General features: G+C 32.9%; 2 protein-coding genes across 2 annotated transcripts; both read left to right on the top strand.

Moving 5' to 3' along the window:
• Positions 1 to 1,582: 1,582 nt before the first annotated feature.
• On the top strand, positions 1,583 to 7,006 carry LOC106778038 (ATP-dependent Clp protease proteolytic subunit 4, chloroplastic). Its single transcript, XM_014665925.2, has 2 exons — positions 1,583 to 2,093; positions 6,232 to 7,006. Exons 1-2 carry the CDS (start codon positions 1,657 to 1,659, stop codon positions 6,713 to 6,715), a joined length of 921 nt encoding a protein of 306 aa, XP_014521411.1. The 5' UTR covers positions 1,583 to 1,656; the 3' UTR covers positions 6,716 to 7,006.
• Positions 7,007 to 10,831: 3,825 nt separating this feature from the next.
• On the top strand, positions 10,832 to 16,819 carry LOC106777382. The gene is made up of 11 exons (XM_014664964.2): positions 10,832 to 11,881; positions 13,088 to 13,134; positions 13,400 to 13,540; positions 13,715 to 13,766; positions 13,847 to 13,899; positions 14,109 to 14,776; positions 15,197 to 15,240; positions 15,326 to 15,371; positions 15,773 to 15,821; positions 15,925 to 16,053; positions 16,319 to 16,819. Exons 1-11 carry the CDS (start codon positions 11,696 to 11,698, stop codon positions 16,440 to 16,442), a joined length of 1,539 nt encoding a protein of 512 aa, XP_014520450.1. The 5' UTR covers positions 10,832 to 11,695; the 3' UTR covers positions 16,443 to 16,819.

The following is a 16,819-nucleotide window of genomic DNA, read 5'->3' as shown; positions in this document are numbered from 1 at the left end:
GACCCCCTAAAAGTCTTTTTTTTTATCCGATGTCTTTTATCTTCTACTTGTTCATGGATGGTTTGGTCATAAACTTTTTGTCATTCACGATCCTCTTCGTTTTTATTTTTATCTTCTTCAATATAGGACGTCATTCCTTCCTTTCTTTTTGCCTCCCATGGCCAAGGATAATTCTTCATCTATTAGCAACCTTCATGAGCCATCAAAACCATTCACTTGCATCACCCTTAGCAGTATCACCAAGTTTCTACCCTCAAATTACCTCACTTGAAAACTTCAAGTTGAAGCTCTTCTTGATGGCTATGATCTTCTCAAATATCCAAATGGATCCTTCCCTGCGCCGCCGATGACGATTGTACCTCTAACTCCGAATTCTGTTTATCAAACCTGCGTCGACAGGACAGTCTTATATACGGTGCTTTCCTCATCACTCTCCCCCTGAAGTGGCATCCCTGGTGTCTCAAACAACGACATCACATGATCTCTGGACTCTTCTCCAGCGCACTTATTCTAAGACATCTTGCAGCCACCTCTAGCAAAGTTGTATCTCTCTTCCAGACCATCCAACTTGCAGGAGGATATCAATTATAATAATTAGTTTTTAAATTAGAATAATTAGCCTTTATTAGCTAATTCTTGTATATTTACTTTTCTTTTATTTAATTTAATTATTAGTGTTAAATATCAATTATTATAATTGATATTATAATAATTGATATTAAATTGGTGGAGTTTATTCTCTTTTAACTCTTTCCCGTTATCAAATTGTATAATAAATTCTTCCAAAATACTTTTCTATATCAGATGAATTGATAAGTTGACATTTTGTTCCATAAAAACATCAAATAACAAATAAAACATCTCATTTTATGTATAAAATAAAAATAAAAATAAACATCCTATGAGAAAAAACAAAAACAAAACTGACCAAAGCTTCCGAGAAATGCAATATACTCCGGTCAGAAGCAAAATTTTTCAAAGGTTTAATATATTATTTGATCTCTGAACATTTGGTTCAAAGTGATCCTACCTTCTAAACAAAATTCAGTAAAACTCATATTTAGTTAAAAAAAATGTTCAATCATTTTCCTAAATATTCTTAAAAAATTAAAATGACTCCACACTTAGTCATTTTAATTTTTTAAAAGTACTTACACAGTACAACCTTTAAACATGTCACGTATTCACCAAACTGCACAACATACTCAAATTTGATCACGGTAACATTTGTACATGTGTTAACAAAAAAGACCAAAAACCATTTTTAATGAAATATGAAATCTTACTGCACTTTTTTAAACCAAACGTCCAAAAATAGTGACCAAATCATATATTAAACATTTTCAAACTAAGTATTCCGAAAAAGTTACTTTTAAATATAGATTAAATACTAAATAAACATCGTTTTCAAAAAAAAAAAAATTCCCCTTTTGCTGATACAATTTTTTTTCTATAATTAATAAGGCAAGAGAGAATTACTCATGAATCTTTTTATAAAAAAAACAAAAGTTAATATACTTAAAAAAATTAATATTTCAAAAGCAAAGCATTCGGAAATAAAAAATAAATAAAATTGTGTTATCTAACCAAGGAAGTAGCCACCACTTTCTGAGACTTCCTTCTGCACTTCTCCATCACTCTTTCACTCTTCACACCATGGATTTGCTATCAATTTCTCCCTCTCACCCTTCACCTTCCCTTCGCACCCTTTCCCAAAACCCTAAACTTCTCATTTCCTCTTTCGCCCCAAAACCCTCTTTCTCCTTTTCGCGCTTTTCCAAACCCATTAAAACCCCACCACGATGCGGCGTCTCGGCCTCGCCAATTTCCTCTAAAAGCCTAAACTTTGGGTCCGACTCTCCAAGCCCCAGTCTCTCTTTCCAGCTATCCGCGCCGCAGACGCCGGCGACGGCCGCGAGAGGGGCGGATGGCGACGTTATGGGGTTGTTGCTAAGGGAGAGAATCGTATTCCTTGGGAGCAGCATCGATGACTTTGTGGCTGATGCGGTTATGAGTCAGTTGCTTCTGTTGGATGCCCAAGACCCCACTAAGGATATAAAGCTGTTTATTAATTCTACTGGGGGTTCTCTCAGGTTAGATGAGGTTTTGATTGTTGGGTTTTTCTTATTTTTCAGAATGGTAATGCAAATGTATAGTAATGTGTCTGGATTAGGAGTGGATGTTCAAAGGGTAGGAACAAAACCACTTTTTTTTTTTTTTTACCTTTTTTTCATTTAATTGATTTTTCTGGAAAAAAGTTGATATGGAGAATTAGGGATAGATGCCAGCCCTTAAGAACCGAGTTAAGTCTTAGGGAAGAGGAAGAGGCTAACCCTTTGCGACTTGATAAATTAATGATTGGAAATTCTTCGCTGGGGGAAGTTTTTACATTTAATGTCTGATAGTATCTCGAACATTACCTTTGAGGAACCGAAATGGTATTTTGTGTTTAATTACTGTTTGTAGTGTTTGCTGCTGGTAACGGAATGTTTAATTGATGAAACGGCTATTAGTTGAAGTTTGCTTTGGATGAACTTAACAGAAAACACGAACAGACTTGCTTGATTGAACAAGGGGTTCTATGTTTAGTTTGGGATGGGCTTTATGTATTTTTCTTATTGGTTTTCTGATAGATTATTTTGGCATATGTAAACCCTTCTCCGGGCTGTTGACGATGAAGGCCTTTTATTTTCCTGCCTTCGGTTTATACTATTCAATGTTATGACTATTGGATGGTCTTCAGATGTTGATGATATTATTCCTCTATTTTAGTTGTGTCATTGCAATTTTGTTCTAATTCTGTTTGAAGAGTTTTGCTTAGTTGTTCCTTTTGCCTTTTGAGTTTGCTGTTTTAGGAGGAGATATTGTTCCCGACTGTAAACTTTTAGGTTCCTTTGCCTTATATTTTAGTTTTCAATTGATATGTTCATCAATAATTTCAAAATCGCTACCTTGTTTTAAGCGAGACAAAACATGGTTTAAGGTACCCGGTTTATTTAAGTTATACTCGGATTTTGTACACTCAGATATAAGAAATTGGTTCTAATAATGGCTCACAACCATTTTATAACGTTTCATGACTTGATATCTTGGTCTGGTTTCTTATGATAATCTAATAATCCAGTTTCTTTTCATTTCAGTCATAAAGTTGTCCTTTACACACATGCATGTATCTGTTTGCCTATGGCATCGTGTTCTTGGTTTATAATTAGCATATTTTAGATTCTGCCATGCTACTATGTAATTTAACTTAAATTAGACCAGTAAAGTAAAACTTGTAAAAAGAGTAAACCTACTTAGATTTTATAGAGACCCAACTTTGTTTGATTTGAGACTTTGTTTGATTTGAGCTATACGGCAAATAATTCTATTTCATATGGAGAACAAGACAAAGATTGGGGTGTGTATTTGGTCATCAAATTACAAAACGCTTTTGACTCTGAAGCGTGTCTGTAGACAATCCTAGCACCAAAATCACTGGCTTATACAATTTTATCCCTTTTGTTTTTTTAGTTTTTATTTCATTTGCATTATATTCATTGATCTAATTTTTCTACTTTTATCAAGTTGATGTGCTTTAGGGACTTCAAACTGTCGGGTGGTCATTTTTGTTTCAGGGAAAAAACAGATAACCCCTTCCTTTATGTCCCGTTTTCACATTACCTCATTGCAGTTCAATGAAATGGGAAGCTTTTCTTTCCTGTGCTGGTATATTAGTTGCACCATGCTCTATCTTGTTTTGATGTTATAATGGAATTAACCTGTGATCAAACCCCACCAGCATGAAATCAACGTGCCTCGAAATATTCAAATATCTGATCTTTAAAAGATTTCAGTTTTGGGAAATTTTAGGATGTAGAGACCTAGATCTTTTGCTGCAAATGATTTGGGCAAGTCAGTTTGGCCGTGCTATGTGTTGTTAGTTGGATATTAAATGCAATACTAAAAGTTGTTGGTAGGATATTAAACGTATTACTAGAAGTTGTTATAAGATTCTAGAGATCTCTTGTAATTATTATTATAGGGTTCTTTATATATAGGAGTTGGTGTGCTGTTTCAAATCAATTAACAAAAATAAGAATCTTCTTTCTTTCAAATTAATCCTTTCAAGTTGGTATCAGAGCTCCTGATCTAGGGAGCCCTGCATCCGCATTTTTTATTTCCCATCATGGTTATGGTTTTCGTTAGTGTTGCCTGAAGTACAGCCATTTCTTTTAATTATTGGGTTGCCTGAAGTGCCCCCAAGTTGTGGTTTTTCCATTGCTGCTGCCCCCATCTGCTGCCACCCATTAGAGTGGTTCTTGGAGCCATTGTTGGAGCTTTCATCAGAGCTGTAGCTGCTGTATCACTGCTGTTGCATCACTTCTGTAATCATCGCTGCTGCATCACTGCAGTTGTCGCTCTGCTGCCATCACAGCAGCTGTTGCACGGCTGCCATCACAACTGCTGTCACTGGTGCCATTTCTGCTGCCATCACTAGAGCTTTCTGTCTTACCTTTCATTTTCATTTAGGAGAGGGCTAAGGAATTCCTATTATTTATTTTTGGCACGACAACTCCACTAAGCAATGCCACACTTGCTTGATGACAATCACCTTAATGGTCGGAATTATCTCCAATGGTTTCAATTTATCAAACATACTGTTGAATGTAGTGAAAAACTATATTTGGGATTAATCTCCCTTGTGTTAAATACACACAGGGTTCTCTATTTATAATAGAAGAAATATAGACTAAACCCAAAATACAAAAAAGAAATAATAACAAACTAACTAAAAGATAAAAGATAAATATAAAATAAAGATAATATATCTAACACATGCATTAAAGAGTACGGGTAGACTCAATCATATGGAAGGAAAGGCCATTTCCCCGGATGACTCTGATTTTCAGATTTGGGATAATGATGACTCACGAATCATTACATGGTTATGGGGATCCATGACTACAGAAATAAGTAGAAACTATATGTTCTATTCCAGGTGAAATTTGGGAGGACCTTGCAACTACTTATTCTATGCGACAGGACATCTCTACATGTTGAGTTAGAAAGCAAGATCTTTGGTGCCAGGCAGGGAACTCTCTCTATTTCAAAATATTATGGAATGTTGAAGTGTTTGCGGATTGAGTTAGACCAGTATCAAAATTTGAAGCTTGAGAATAGCAGAGATGCTATCAGACTTGCTCAATTTGTTTCATGATCTTGGATATTTAAGTTCTTATCAGGGTTGAATCCTGAATATGATCGTATTAGGGCTCAAATTCTTTGGAAGGAAAGACTGCCTTATCTTTTTGAAGTCTTTTTTATAGTCCAAGGTGAGGAGGCTCATCGAATGGTCATGATGAATGAGCCCTCCACTGAAGGAGCTGCCATGTTCTCCGGAAAGACTTCCAAACCTGGGACTTAAAATCTTGCAAATATGAAACTTAGCTTAAAAGGTAAAGAAGAGCGTTGGTGCTCTCATTGTAAGAAATCTGGCCACACCAAGAATCTTCTTTATTTCAAATCAATTAGCAAAAATAAGAATCTTCTTTCTTTCAAATTAATCCTTTCAAGTCTATGTTTTCTACTATTTATTATGTGGGGCCTATTGTTGGAGAGGAATGCTTGAATTTTCAAGGACGTACTTGTTTTGGCACCTCTTAGTACAAAGGAGTGGCTTTGGGGGGCTTTGGTATATGTGCAAAGAGAATCGAGACCTCCACTTTGGTGAAGATTTTCTCTTCAGTTACTTTTGCTTTTATACACTTGTCTTTCTCCATTCTAGTACTAATAATAAGAACCAAGGCCATGTCAGAAGGGCTTGTATTTTCTTTAATTTCAACTTTGACAAGAGCTAGTTGCTCTTAACGTTTTTCCTACTCTTTTGGGCTAGCTAAGTCCGTGTTTGTTTTTCAATCTGCACATGTTCCTATGCACATTAAAAAGCCAATCTATGTCGTTCGTGTCATTGGCTTCAACATATGCTAGGGGTCTAGAAACTGAAACAAACAGAATCCTAGTAATGCTGATCAAACCATTAGGTTCCTTTCATATTGCTACGAGAATGAATTGGAAGTCTGTATAGAATATAGATTTGCTTAGAGTTTTGTACCATCTGTTGGATTTCTTTTGTTAAATTATTGTATATCAATCTTCTCTGCATGGTGGCTTTTTCATTGCAAATTTATGTTCTGTTTGATGGCTTAATTATTTTTCTCAGCTTATTTACTCTGCTTGTTTTTAATATAGTGCTACAATGGCTATCTATGACGCCGTACAGCTTGTGAGGGCCGATGTTTCCACGGTTGCACTTGGAATTTCAGCCTCAACAGCTTCTGTTATCCTCGGTGGTGGCACCAAAGGCAAGCGCTTTGCTATGCCAAATACACGAATTATGATTCACCAACCTCTGGGAGGTGCTAGTGGACAAGCTATAGATGTAGAAATTCAGGCTAAAGAAGTTATGCACAACAAGAATAATATCACAAGAATTATATCAGGTTTCACTGGACGCTCATTTGAGCAAGTACAGAAAGATATTGATAGGGATAAATATATGTCTCCAATTGAAGCAGTTGAGTATGGAATTATTGATGGTGTAATCGATAGAGATAGAATTATTCCTCTCATGCCAGTGCCAGAAAGGGTGAAATCAACACTAAACTATGAAGAAATTAGTAAAGACCCAAGGAAATTCCTAAACCCAGAAATTCCTGATGATGAGATATACTAGCTATCCTTGAATTCAATGTTAAAGTGATAGCAATATACGACATTTTGGGTGAACCTTCAGCATGCTGTAACAAACCCTCAAAAGTGTAGGATTTGCATTTTTAATTTTTGTGTGGGTGAGTGAAAAATTACTGTTCTGTTATGGAGAATTTTGTTGGCTATCATTAGCTCTATTATTTCATCGTTAAATCAACTGCTATCATTTCTTCTTATTTTTGAAAATTAATTTGTAGCAGATTTTATGGCCACCCTTCTGTCAGGAGCTTCTATAAAATGCTCTTTTTATTTTTCTCATGGAACATCTTAATTCAGGAGTTAAACTTCTAACATTTGTAATTATTATAATTAGCAGAATGTTCTTGCATAATGGATAAGACAAAATATATATGATGCAGAAAATATTCTCCATCACTGAATTTGTAATCAAACACTCCAAAGTTGCATTGCATTGTATTAGAACTTTTGCATTGTAATCAATACATGAAATTATGATTCAATGTGGATATAAATGTGTTGTCACTACTCTCTAATATTAACAATTAACAAAATTTCAATTTTGTTAATTTTGTTTGAATTTTGTTAATGGTTAAGATAAATAAAAACTAAAGTTAAATATATTATCAGTTACTAAATTTTTTTCTAACAGACCAAACAACATAAACGTCTCAGAAGCTGCAAGAAACATTAATTATGAAGAGTGATATTTTAGAGATATATAATATAAAAGAAAAGCAGAAAAAGAAAGTGTGAATGATGATAGATACTGATGTGTAGGTCAACCTTTGTGACCAATGAAACAAAACGGTGCCGACTGATGAAGAGTGGAGCCTGTAATTAGTACTAATTGGTGATTACTGAAATAATTAATGATGAGCAATTACTATCAGTGGCTGTCACAGTTTGTAAGCCAAAAAGAGCAGCCTTGTCTTCTTTTGCTCGAAAATTAGGTAACTTCTGCCGGATCAACCAAATGTTCCCTCCCCTTATTATGCCGTTCCATGCTTTGACTTTCATATTCAAACTTCACATTATCATATTATTCACAATCAAACTCTCTCCATATTTCTTCCATTAATTATGCCTGCACCACACAAAATATACTCCATTTTCTATCTTCAATACTCTTCCTTTTAGAGTATTATTTTATATTGAATAAAGATGAAAAATTAAAAATTTATATAAAAAATAAGATTCACGAATTTATTATATTAATCAGATTTTATTATTGTTGATGTTTCTACCACACTCAATAATCTCGTACAGTTTACAAGTCGAAATTTAGTGTAGTTTAAATACTACTTTTTTTCATTCTTTCATATACTTTTTAAAAACAAAACTATACAATTCTCATTCTATCATTTGATATGTCTTATGAGAACAAAACTTCATCAAACTTATTATCAGATCAATTATATTTATTTAAATAAATCTTTTTTAAAATATTTATTTTGAATATCAAAATATAAATCCGCCTTAGTCATCACTTCAAATAAAAAACACTATTTTTATGTTGAAAGTCTTTTCAATGGAATTACGACAATGTTGCATAAGTTATTTTCCATCAAAATCTGATACGATATGTTTATGAAATAAAAGTTGTTTACACATTGAAATAAAAGTTGAAGTTATCGATAATAAAAAAAGATGATTGACCAATATGAAAAGTAAAAGCGCATTTTTGTTTTGAAGGGAATATTTATTTGAAGAGTTGTTGTGAAGGATGCAAGTAGCATATTGATTAATTTGCCTGCAAAAGTTGCATGATTGAGAGAGGTGCTTAACCATGTTCTCTTGTTTTTGTTCCTCAATTACGTAACCAAAATTGATGTTGCAAGCATCTCATATAATTGCTTGCTAATGGTAATATATTTATTTTTCCACAATTCATGCATCACTCTCTTATATATAATATTCTTTCATCTGTATTTAGGTATGTGTATGTTTCTAAACACGTCAGATTATATTTTATTCTTTCGAAAGTTGGATATGAACTTTTTTTTTAATTATTGGCCACAATTTTGATATAATTGTCTTTAAAAAATATGATAACGGATTCGATTGAAACGGTCGTCCTTTCTTGTTATGTTCTCTTTTGATCTTCAATCTTTTTCGAAAACGCAATTAATTCCGATGAATTGTTGACATGTAGAAGAATCTATATTTAATTAGAATAGAATAAGATCATAAAAGAATCTATTTAGCTGAACATCAATTGTATATTTATAAGGCTTGTGACAATCAAATCAATATATTTTTAAACAATCAAACCTAATAGTCAATACATTAAAACGTAAGGTAATCTGATTCATAAATACCTAGTAATTGTTCATGAATGATCATTAAATATGATTGGTATATTTCATATAGTATAGTAATAATTTTAAAAATTTAAATGTAATATCAAATAATGTTCCACAATGATACCAATGATGTTTCTATTGCAAAAGTTTAAATAGAATGTAGTATACCAATCAAATAATTTCAGATGAGGAAACTTTGTAGGGAGAAATGAGTGCAGAAGATTGATAGAAAAAATCAATTACAAAAATTGGTATTAACAAAGCATTATTAATTTAATTTAAGAAAGGAATCAAAGTCAGACCAATTTATTGAGACCACCAAATAATGACTGCCAAAAGATATTAATAAAAAAGAAGCACTAAATGGCATTATTTTTATTGACTTTTTTTGTCATAGAGATTAGAGACAACTGTGTCAGCCATCTCAAATACAGTGCAAGATTGTTTGAGGGAAATTATACTTAGGGAGTGATAATGTTTTTAAATTATTAATATTATATTTAGAACAGTTTAGTTTTTTAATTCTTGTAAAAGAAATTGCACTTTGTTGTTTTTAATATTTTCTTACTTGTTTTTCTTTAGTTCTTACCTTTTCAATCATAGTGGGTTTAACATTAATTTTTTTTAGTATAATAATTAAGGTACCAAACAATGCTTTAAATTAAGATGACTAGATTATTATCTTTTGCATATGATCAGGTAACTTATTTATTATTCTTTACTATTAAGATAATTGCATTTAAAATTATTTAGTTTTTTAAAATATAAGTAATGATTTCTGTGTTACTTTTGTTAAATAATTATTAATTTTCTGCTTATAAAATATTATTTATTTAACGTGAATGCATATAATTTTATATTGCATTATAAAATTCATGCATTTATTAGTAAACGCGTTTGAAACAGTAAATAAAGTTTAAAAAATTTGATAAAAATGATTAAAACCAGAGTTGTATAGAGTTGAAGGACTAAATTGTACCTTAGTTGAAAGAGGGAATAAAACCAAAATCGCTCCAAAGTATAGGGACAAAAATATATTTAATCCTAGATTTAAATATGTGAGGTGCATGAAACCTATAATCTTGATTGAATTAGTTTGAACTATGTAATGTGCATGTGAATTATGTTTATTGATCAATCTAAGGCACTTTTAAACTTGTATGTACGTCATTTTTGAACTAATAAACGTGTAAGAGTAATTATATGGTCTGAGTCTTTTATTTTTTGCAGACTTGTTAGACGAGCAAGTCGCCCACTAAATGAAAATTAAAACTTTCAAATTCAGTGAGCTTAGTTGGCATACTATGTATAATGTTATTATTATTAAAGAATACACTTAATAAAGATACATGATAAATCACGCTTTAAATGCAATTCACATAATTATCTAAGCTAGAAATGCTCATATTTTTCATATATTAAGATAACAATATATTAAAAAACCTAAAATAAGTGTAATTAATACGAGTCCTCAGTTAGAAAAAATAAGTACTCCTATTTATTAAAACATAATTGAAGACAAATAATTGAACCAGATTTGAACTGAAAAAACATTTTTTTTTCTTCTTTCTCAATAATGATCTCTTATTACTTGATGCATCACTATTAAATAAATAAAAATTACTTATGACTAAAATATAAATTCCTTATTTAGTTTTTAAGTTTATAATAATTTTTTTTCTTGTGTTATTCAATTTTAGTCTCACATTTAAATTCAAACAAGCAAATATAAAACTTGAAATGTAAATGATTCATGAGACATGATGATGGAATTTAGTGTTGAGCATGTAAGCAGCACTGAGCAATGATTTTCACATCCTATGAACAGAGTTGAAAGAACGTTGCTGCGGTGCTTAGCCAACAATGAAAGCGCCATCTCAACAGCTTCCAATTTTAAAACCAGAAAATCCATTGAATATTCTTCAACGTCACTTTCACACTAACCTCTTCCAATTGTACCACCTGCGGCATTTGTTTACTGCTTAAGATGATCAAACCCTCATTATTTTAATGTAACGCTTCTCTTTGCTTCGATCAAAAGCTAAAAACTTTACTTACTTTTCAACCTGCCCATTAAACTTCCACGTGGTCTCTAACCATTCAAGACTTCATTTTTACCGCCGTAACATTTTCACTTTGGGGGCACACAAGAGACAAATTAGTGCTGCAAAGAATCTTTAGAGAATTTATTTTTCACTGTTAGATGCCACTGTTCTCATGTTTGTTTAATTAGTGAGAAAAGGAATTTACAATTCAGCTTTTGTCATGGAACAAAGTAAATACTGTGTCCTTACACAGGTTGTTTTCCTATAAAAGTGTTTTTGTGAAGTTTCACGTGTTATTTGTTGCAGGAGCTGTTCCTGTGTTGCATGTTAGTTTGGATAAAACAGTTTCTGCAGTGGTACTCATCAGCTCTTTGTTTTTTTCTTCCTTTTATAAAGTAATATTTTCTAGTTTGACAGAGTTTAGAGGCTTGGATTGTGGGGTTGAATTTTCAGAGAGTGATATATACGTTTGAGAAATGAAGTAGGTTATTTATTCCTCTGGTTTTGGATGATGGTATTATCTTATACGACACAGAATTCAGCTGAAAGCTTTGTTGAGAAACCTGAAAGGCTCAACCAAACTTGAGTTGAAAACAGTATCCAGCAGCTGTAAGTGTTGATCTGAGGTAGAAGAAAATGGAAGGGAGGGGTTTTTCTGGCTTATACAAGAATACAAGTGAGGAGTTGTTCCTGAAGACAGTGATGGAGAGTCCTATTGGTATGCCAGTGCCTACCATGGATATGATGGGATTCAAAGCTGTTTCACAAAACTTCCGCACCGACAGTGAAGAGCTCTTCAAACGTTGGTTAACAAATGGAGAGGCAAGTCACTATATATGACACAAGATCATGTTACTTTGATGTTTGTTGTTTGTGTTCTTGTTTTTGTTGAACGTAAGATCAAAGCAGCAAATTTTCTTGACATGCATTTTTCGTTCCAAGTTTCTAGACAATTCCTGAACTTCATTGTTTGTACATTTGAGCAGATATACCAGTTGACCATGATTAGTAGAGGATGAAAAATTTAACAACTACCACTCTTCTGGGTTTCTCATTCAAGATGAGTTCCCCTACCAAGAGAATATATGAAACCCCTCACCCTGCATAATTTAAGAACACAACTCAGATTCCTTATGTGCTTTTGGTGTTGTCTTTCTATCGGAATCAGAATTTTACCTCTGAACCTTTGTTGACATTTGATGCAAATTTTTATTTTGGAAACCAAGTTGAAACTCTAATTTTGATTGTCATAGTTACGAATCCTAGTCTCCCTGATTTTTAAAATAAGAACAAGACTACCTTTTAATATATGAAATTGACAGTGTCTGCCTTTACTTTGTTCATATTGTAGCCCTTAAAATGCATACCACCTTTCATGAATCGTATTGATATATTACGTGATTATTGCTTATATTTAGGTAGGTAGGTTAGAGAGTAAACCATTCACAACTTGCTCATCCTTCTCTTCTTCTATCAATGCTCTAGTTCATTCTGATAGAAAATTTTGCAGTGAAATGAAGGCTGTTCTCCTCACATAACAGTAAAGTAATTCTAAAAACTGTTCTTAGTTGATATTGTTTTCTTAAACTATAATATACAAGGATAGAGACAATATCACACGACAAATGGTGGTGAAGAAGGTAAAGAGTAAAGATTAACGAGGATTTATCTGTGGATATTAATTGAAGAATCAAAGTCCACTGGTTTTTCTCCTTAAAGAAACACTGGTTGAACAAAACAGCTGAGCAAGCAAAAAGAATGATGAAAAAGTATTGCCATTTTAACATGTGAAGCCCTTTAACCCCAACAAAAGAAAAACTATTTGGATTTTATCCAAAGCATGTTATGTCAGGAAGGGTTGAATTACCAGGACACAACAATAACAAAAGTTTTTTTGATGATGAATTAATTGTATGTAGACATTTTTTTGACTAGGGAACTTGTACTTGGATACTTCTTACCTTATGTTTCTTCATGCTTCATTTCTGCAACTTTCTTTCAATTGATGATATCTTTTCTGTAAATCAGGGGTACAATTCATCAAGCATGGGACTAAACAGTCGATTATCAAAGAGGTGAGTATGTTTGTGAAAGTAACTCATTTTATTAGTATAATTGGTTGAATTTCAAAATTAAGAAAGGTATGTCTATCATGATAGTGTTAATCATGATATTCAGTAGCAGTTAACTGTGGTTTTCATGTTGATCCTTCATCGAATCTTGGTTTCAATAATTTTAATTTTTAATTTATGCATTTTCTGGGATAACACATGAATTTCCCGATGCATTAAGTCCTAATCCGTGTTTTGTTTTGAAATTGTGAATGTGTTGAAACCGCAGGATCTCCACCGAACTTGCAAATAATGTGTCTAATGAACAACGTGTTAGTGTAGCTTCAGAGGGAAAAAACAATGACAAATTATACACGCAAAATAACCTTTTTGCAAATGATGTTTCAGGTGACATCAATTTTCAAATCAGGTAATTGTTGTAGTCTTCCTCAAACTGCTATTCATAGGAAATCTCTGCAAACCTAATTTTATTCATTGGACTTTATTGTTTCTTCATTATTACCTTTATGGTGAATTTCTTTGTCAACAATTCAAGAAATCATATGATTTACAAAGTTGTTCAATACCTGCAAATTTTTTCCAGAGATCCTGTTAACAGAGAATTACAATCTAGCAGTGACCTGTTTCTGGCCAAGGTTTGTATATGCCAAATTCATTACTTAAGCTTTAGTTTCACAAAGATTCATGACCCTTCAATGTCTAATTATGAATGCAGGCCTGGTTTCTTAGTGATCAAAGAGTAACAAGAAGCCGGTCCTCTGAATTGAGGTATCATTACCACACCCTTTGTATTTCTGTTCTTCAAAGTCATGTTTACAAGAGGCACTTGCACTATATTAGTTCCTCCGTTGGATTTTATATGGTTACATCGATACAAAGTCATACATTAGATCCTAAAGTTTTAGATTTTTACTTCATTGTTGTTGTGAGCTAATTTGAACCATTTGTCTGAGAAAGTTCAAATCACTTATTTGCAGGCGGAAGTATACTGAAATGCAAAATTCTCAAACAAAACAAGGAATGGAATCAATGAGCATGGCCCCTCAACATGTTGTGGACTCTACAAAACAAGAAATAGCAAATTTTAACGGTTTTGATTACATTACTGTGTGTGAGCTTCCAAGCCAAAAGGGATCATTCATGTCTCCATCTAACTCATCTTCTTCTACCTTCCACGCTCATCAAATGGTTAATGCTGATAAAGTATCATCTTGTGTTAGTATGCTAAAGGGTACATTGCAACGCAAGAGACTATGGAACCAAGTTGAGAAAGAAGCTGCAGGAGATAGCTTAAATGGACTTTTTTATCCTCAAGAACCACATTTCCAAACTGGTTTTAGTGAAGAACAAGAAAATTGGAATGATCAAAAGCTAATAAATGTGCAAGGAGCCTCCACTGGTCAAATTAAGGATCCTGGAGTTTACTTTGGCTCGGATGGTTTTGCAAATCAGACAAACCAAACATATGTTGCAAATGTTTCTCGTGAACCTTCTCAAAGCGAATCCTCTGCTGCTGCACCAGTAATCTCTTCTGGTTTAGATGCATGTGAAGGCCCAAGTAATTCAAATCAAAATCTTTGTGAAAGCTCGTGGAAACAAGTGGGAGTGAGTAGAAGTTCAGAAAACACCCAAAACAGAGTCAAAGGTATGAAAATTACATGATGATGGAGTTGCATTAGTTTGGCTAAATCATTGTTCATTTCACTTCTTGCAACATATTCATTTGCTTTGGTATTTCTATCTATTTTTTACTCAGTTGTACGCAAGGGCTTCCTCATTTTAAGCCATACTTTTAAAATCTTGCCAAATTATGAAGTTTTGAAATCAGTTGAATTTGGTAGCATTATATGTGAAAAAAGTACACTACAGCAGTGACTACTAACGTGAAGCCCCCACCGTAATTTTTTCAGTTGTCTTATATAATCATACTTAGCACACAAGTATCATATTAGATCAAAATCCTTTACACAACAAATAAGGTCAAAAATGAATCTTTTCTTGATTATGTAAATTTCTAGCCATGCCCATTTACTTCTATTACACTGTGTTTTCTTTGGAAATGCAGGTGTCAGAGAACAGATAATGGATAATATAAAAGATGACCGGAAGGTATAACCTTTTTTTTTTCAATTGTGACTTTACCAAAAGATTTTAACAGTTTTTTAATATGAACTAATCTGGCCAAATTGTGCAGAGGAAAAGTCTAGAAAGATACGGATCTGTAACATCAGCTGTTTCAGGTAGCCATTTTATTTTATATTAAATGGAGTTATTTTTCTCTAAAGAATACTCTGTAACTTTTATCCTCTCTATTGCTTGACCCTTTGTGAAGCTTTTTACCTTAACTTTAGAAACCTCAGGTCAAGATTATTAGTAAGCAATGTACTAGTTTTCTTTTTTGTTAATAGCTCTTTCTCTTAATGAAACACCTATGCAAATAGCTTTATCTGGTCAAATCTTGCAGGGTAGACATGTTTCTTATCAGTTGAAAGATTTAATTTTACTGAAAATTCCACCTTCTGGTGAATGCCACACAGCATTTTATGCTACTTGGCCATGTGACAAAAATGTAGAGAAAGTTCTCTATTTTAAGCTGTTCTTCATAATTTGACTATGTCCCTCTTACCAAATGATTATGCAGAGGAGAAAGGAGACAGCACAAAAAAGCGTAGAGTGGAGCGTTCAAGGAAGTATGTTGAAATAAACACACAGTCTCATCCTATATAATAGAACATTCATTCTAGTTTTAACCTCTTTAAGGCTTATTCTAATGATAAGAACATTGTGAAGCAGAATGGCAGAAGCAAAGGAAAGAAATTTGACACCATCAGTTCCCTCTGATATGCAAACTGTCTTAAAACGGTGTGAAAACCTTGAGAAGGAAGTTCGGTCACTGAAACTTAACTTATCCTTCATGAATAGGTAATCAAAATCAAATCACTGTTAGTCTATAGTGTAATATGTGTTTTGGTTGCCTTAACACACCATTATAAGCAATACACAAGAACCAAAATCATTGTTTTAAAAATATAGAGACTAAAACTAGTTAATTTCAATGAGTTAAAACACATTTTATCTTGAATATTGCAGAATCAATTTTGCTTGGATTGACTACATATATCCCACACAAGATTGCCTTTTAGCAGTTAAATTTGATACAATGAACTCAAACACTGTAAATTTTCAGGAAGGATTCTGAACAAACAAAGCAGATAGAGGATCTTCAGAAGCAGAATGAAGACTTGGCAGATGAAAAGGAACGTCTCCTTGAAGAGATTGAAAGAATTCTTTCTGAAACTGGAAAAATCTAATCTTTTGTTTCCCTTCTACTTTCTGCTCAGAAACTATTTAGTGTTCAGACTAGCTGTGACAAAAAAAAATCTTACCACAGTTAACTTTCAGACCAAATGATGGTAAATAGTGAACCTCTGGATTCTGTTTTGGTAAAAGATAAATGCTTGGATCTCTAAATTGTTAGTGTGATAATGTTTTTGGTAAAATCTAACTCTTATTGGAGATTTTAGAGGCAAGAACAAGGGTTTTGGATATGGTAAATTAAAGCATGGTCATTCATCCAGAATCTGTATGCTTCCAAGGGATTTAGAGTCTTAGATGAGTGCATTTATCAACATAGACATTATTATGATTGGAAGATATGTTCTTGAATTTATCATCTAAGAAACTTACA

Source organism: Vigna radiata, chromosome 11, assembly GCF_000741045.1.
Source record: "Vigna radiata var. radiata cultivar VC1973A chromosome 11, Vradiata_ver6, whole genome shotgun sequence".
In the NCBI taxonomy this organism is placed as follows: Eukaryota; Viridiplantae; Streptophyta; class Magnoliopsida; order Fabales; family Fabaceae; genus Vigna; species Vigna radiata.
The sequence above is the reverse complement of the archived record's forward strand: the minus strand, read 5'-3'. Positions and strand labels throughout refer to the sequence as shown.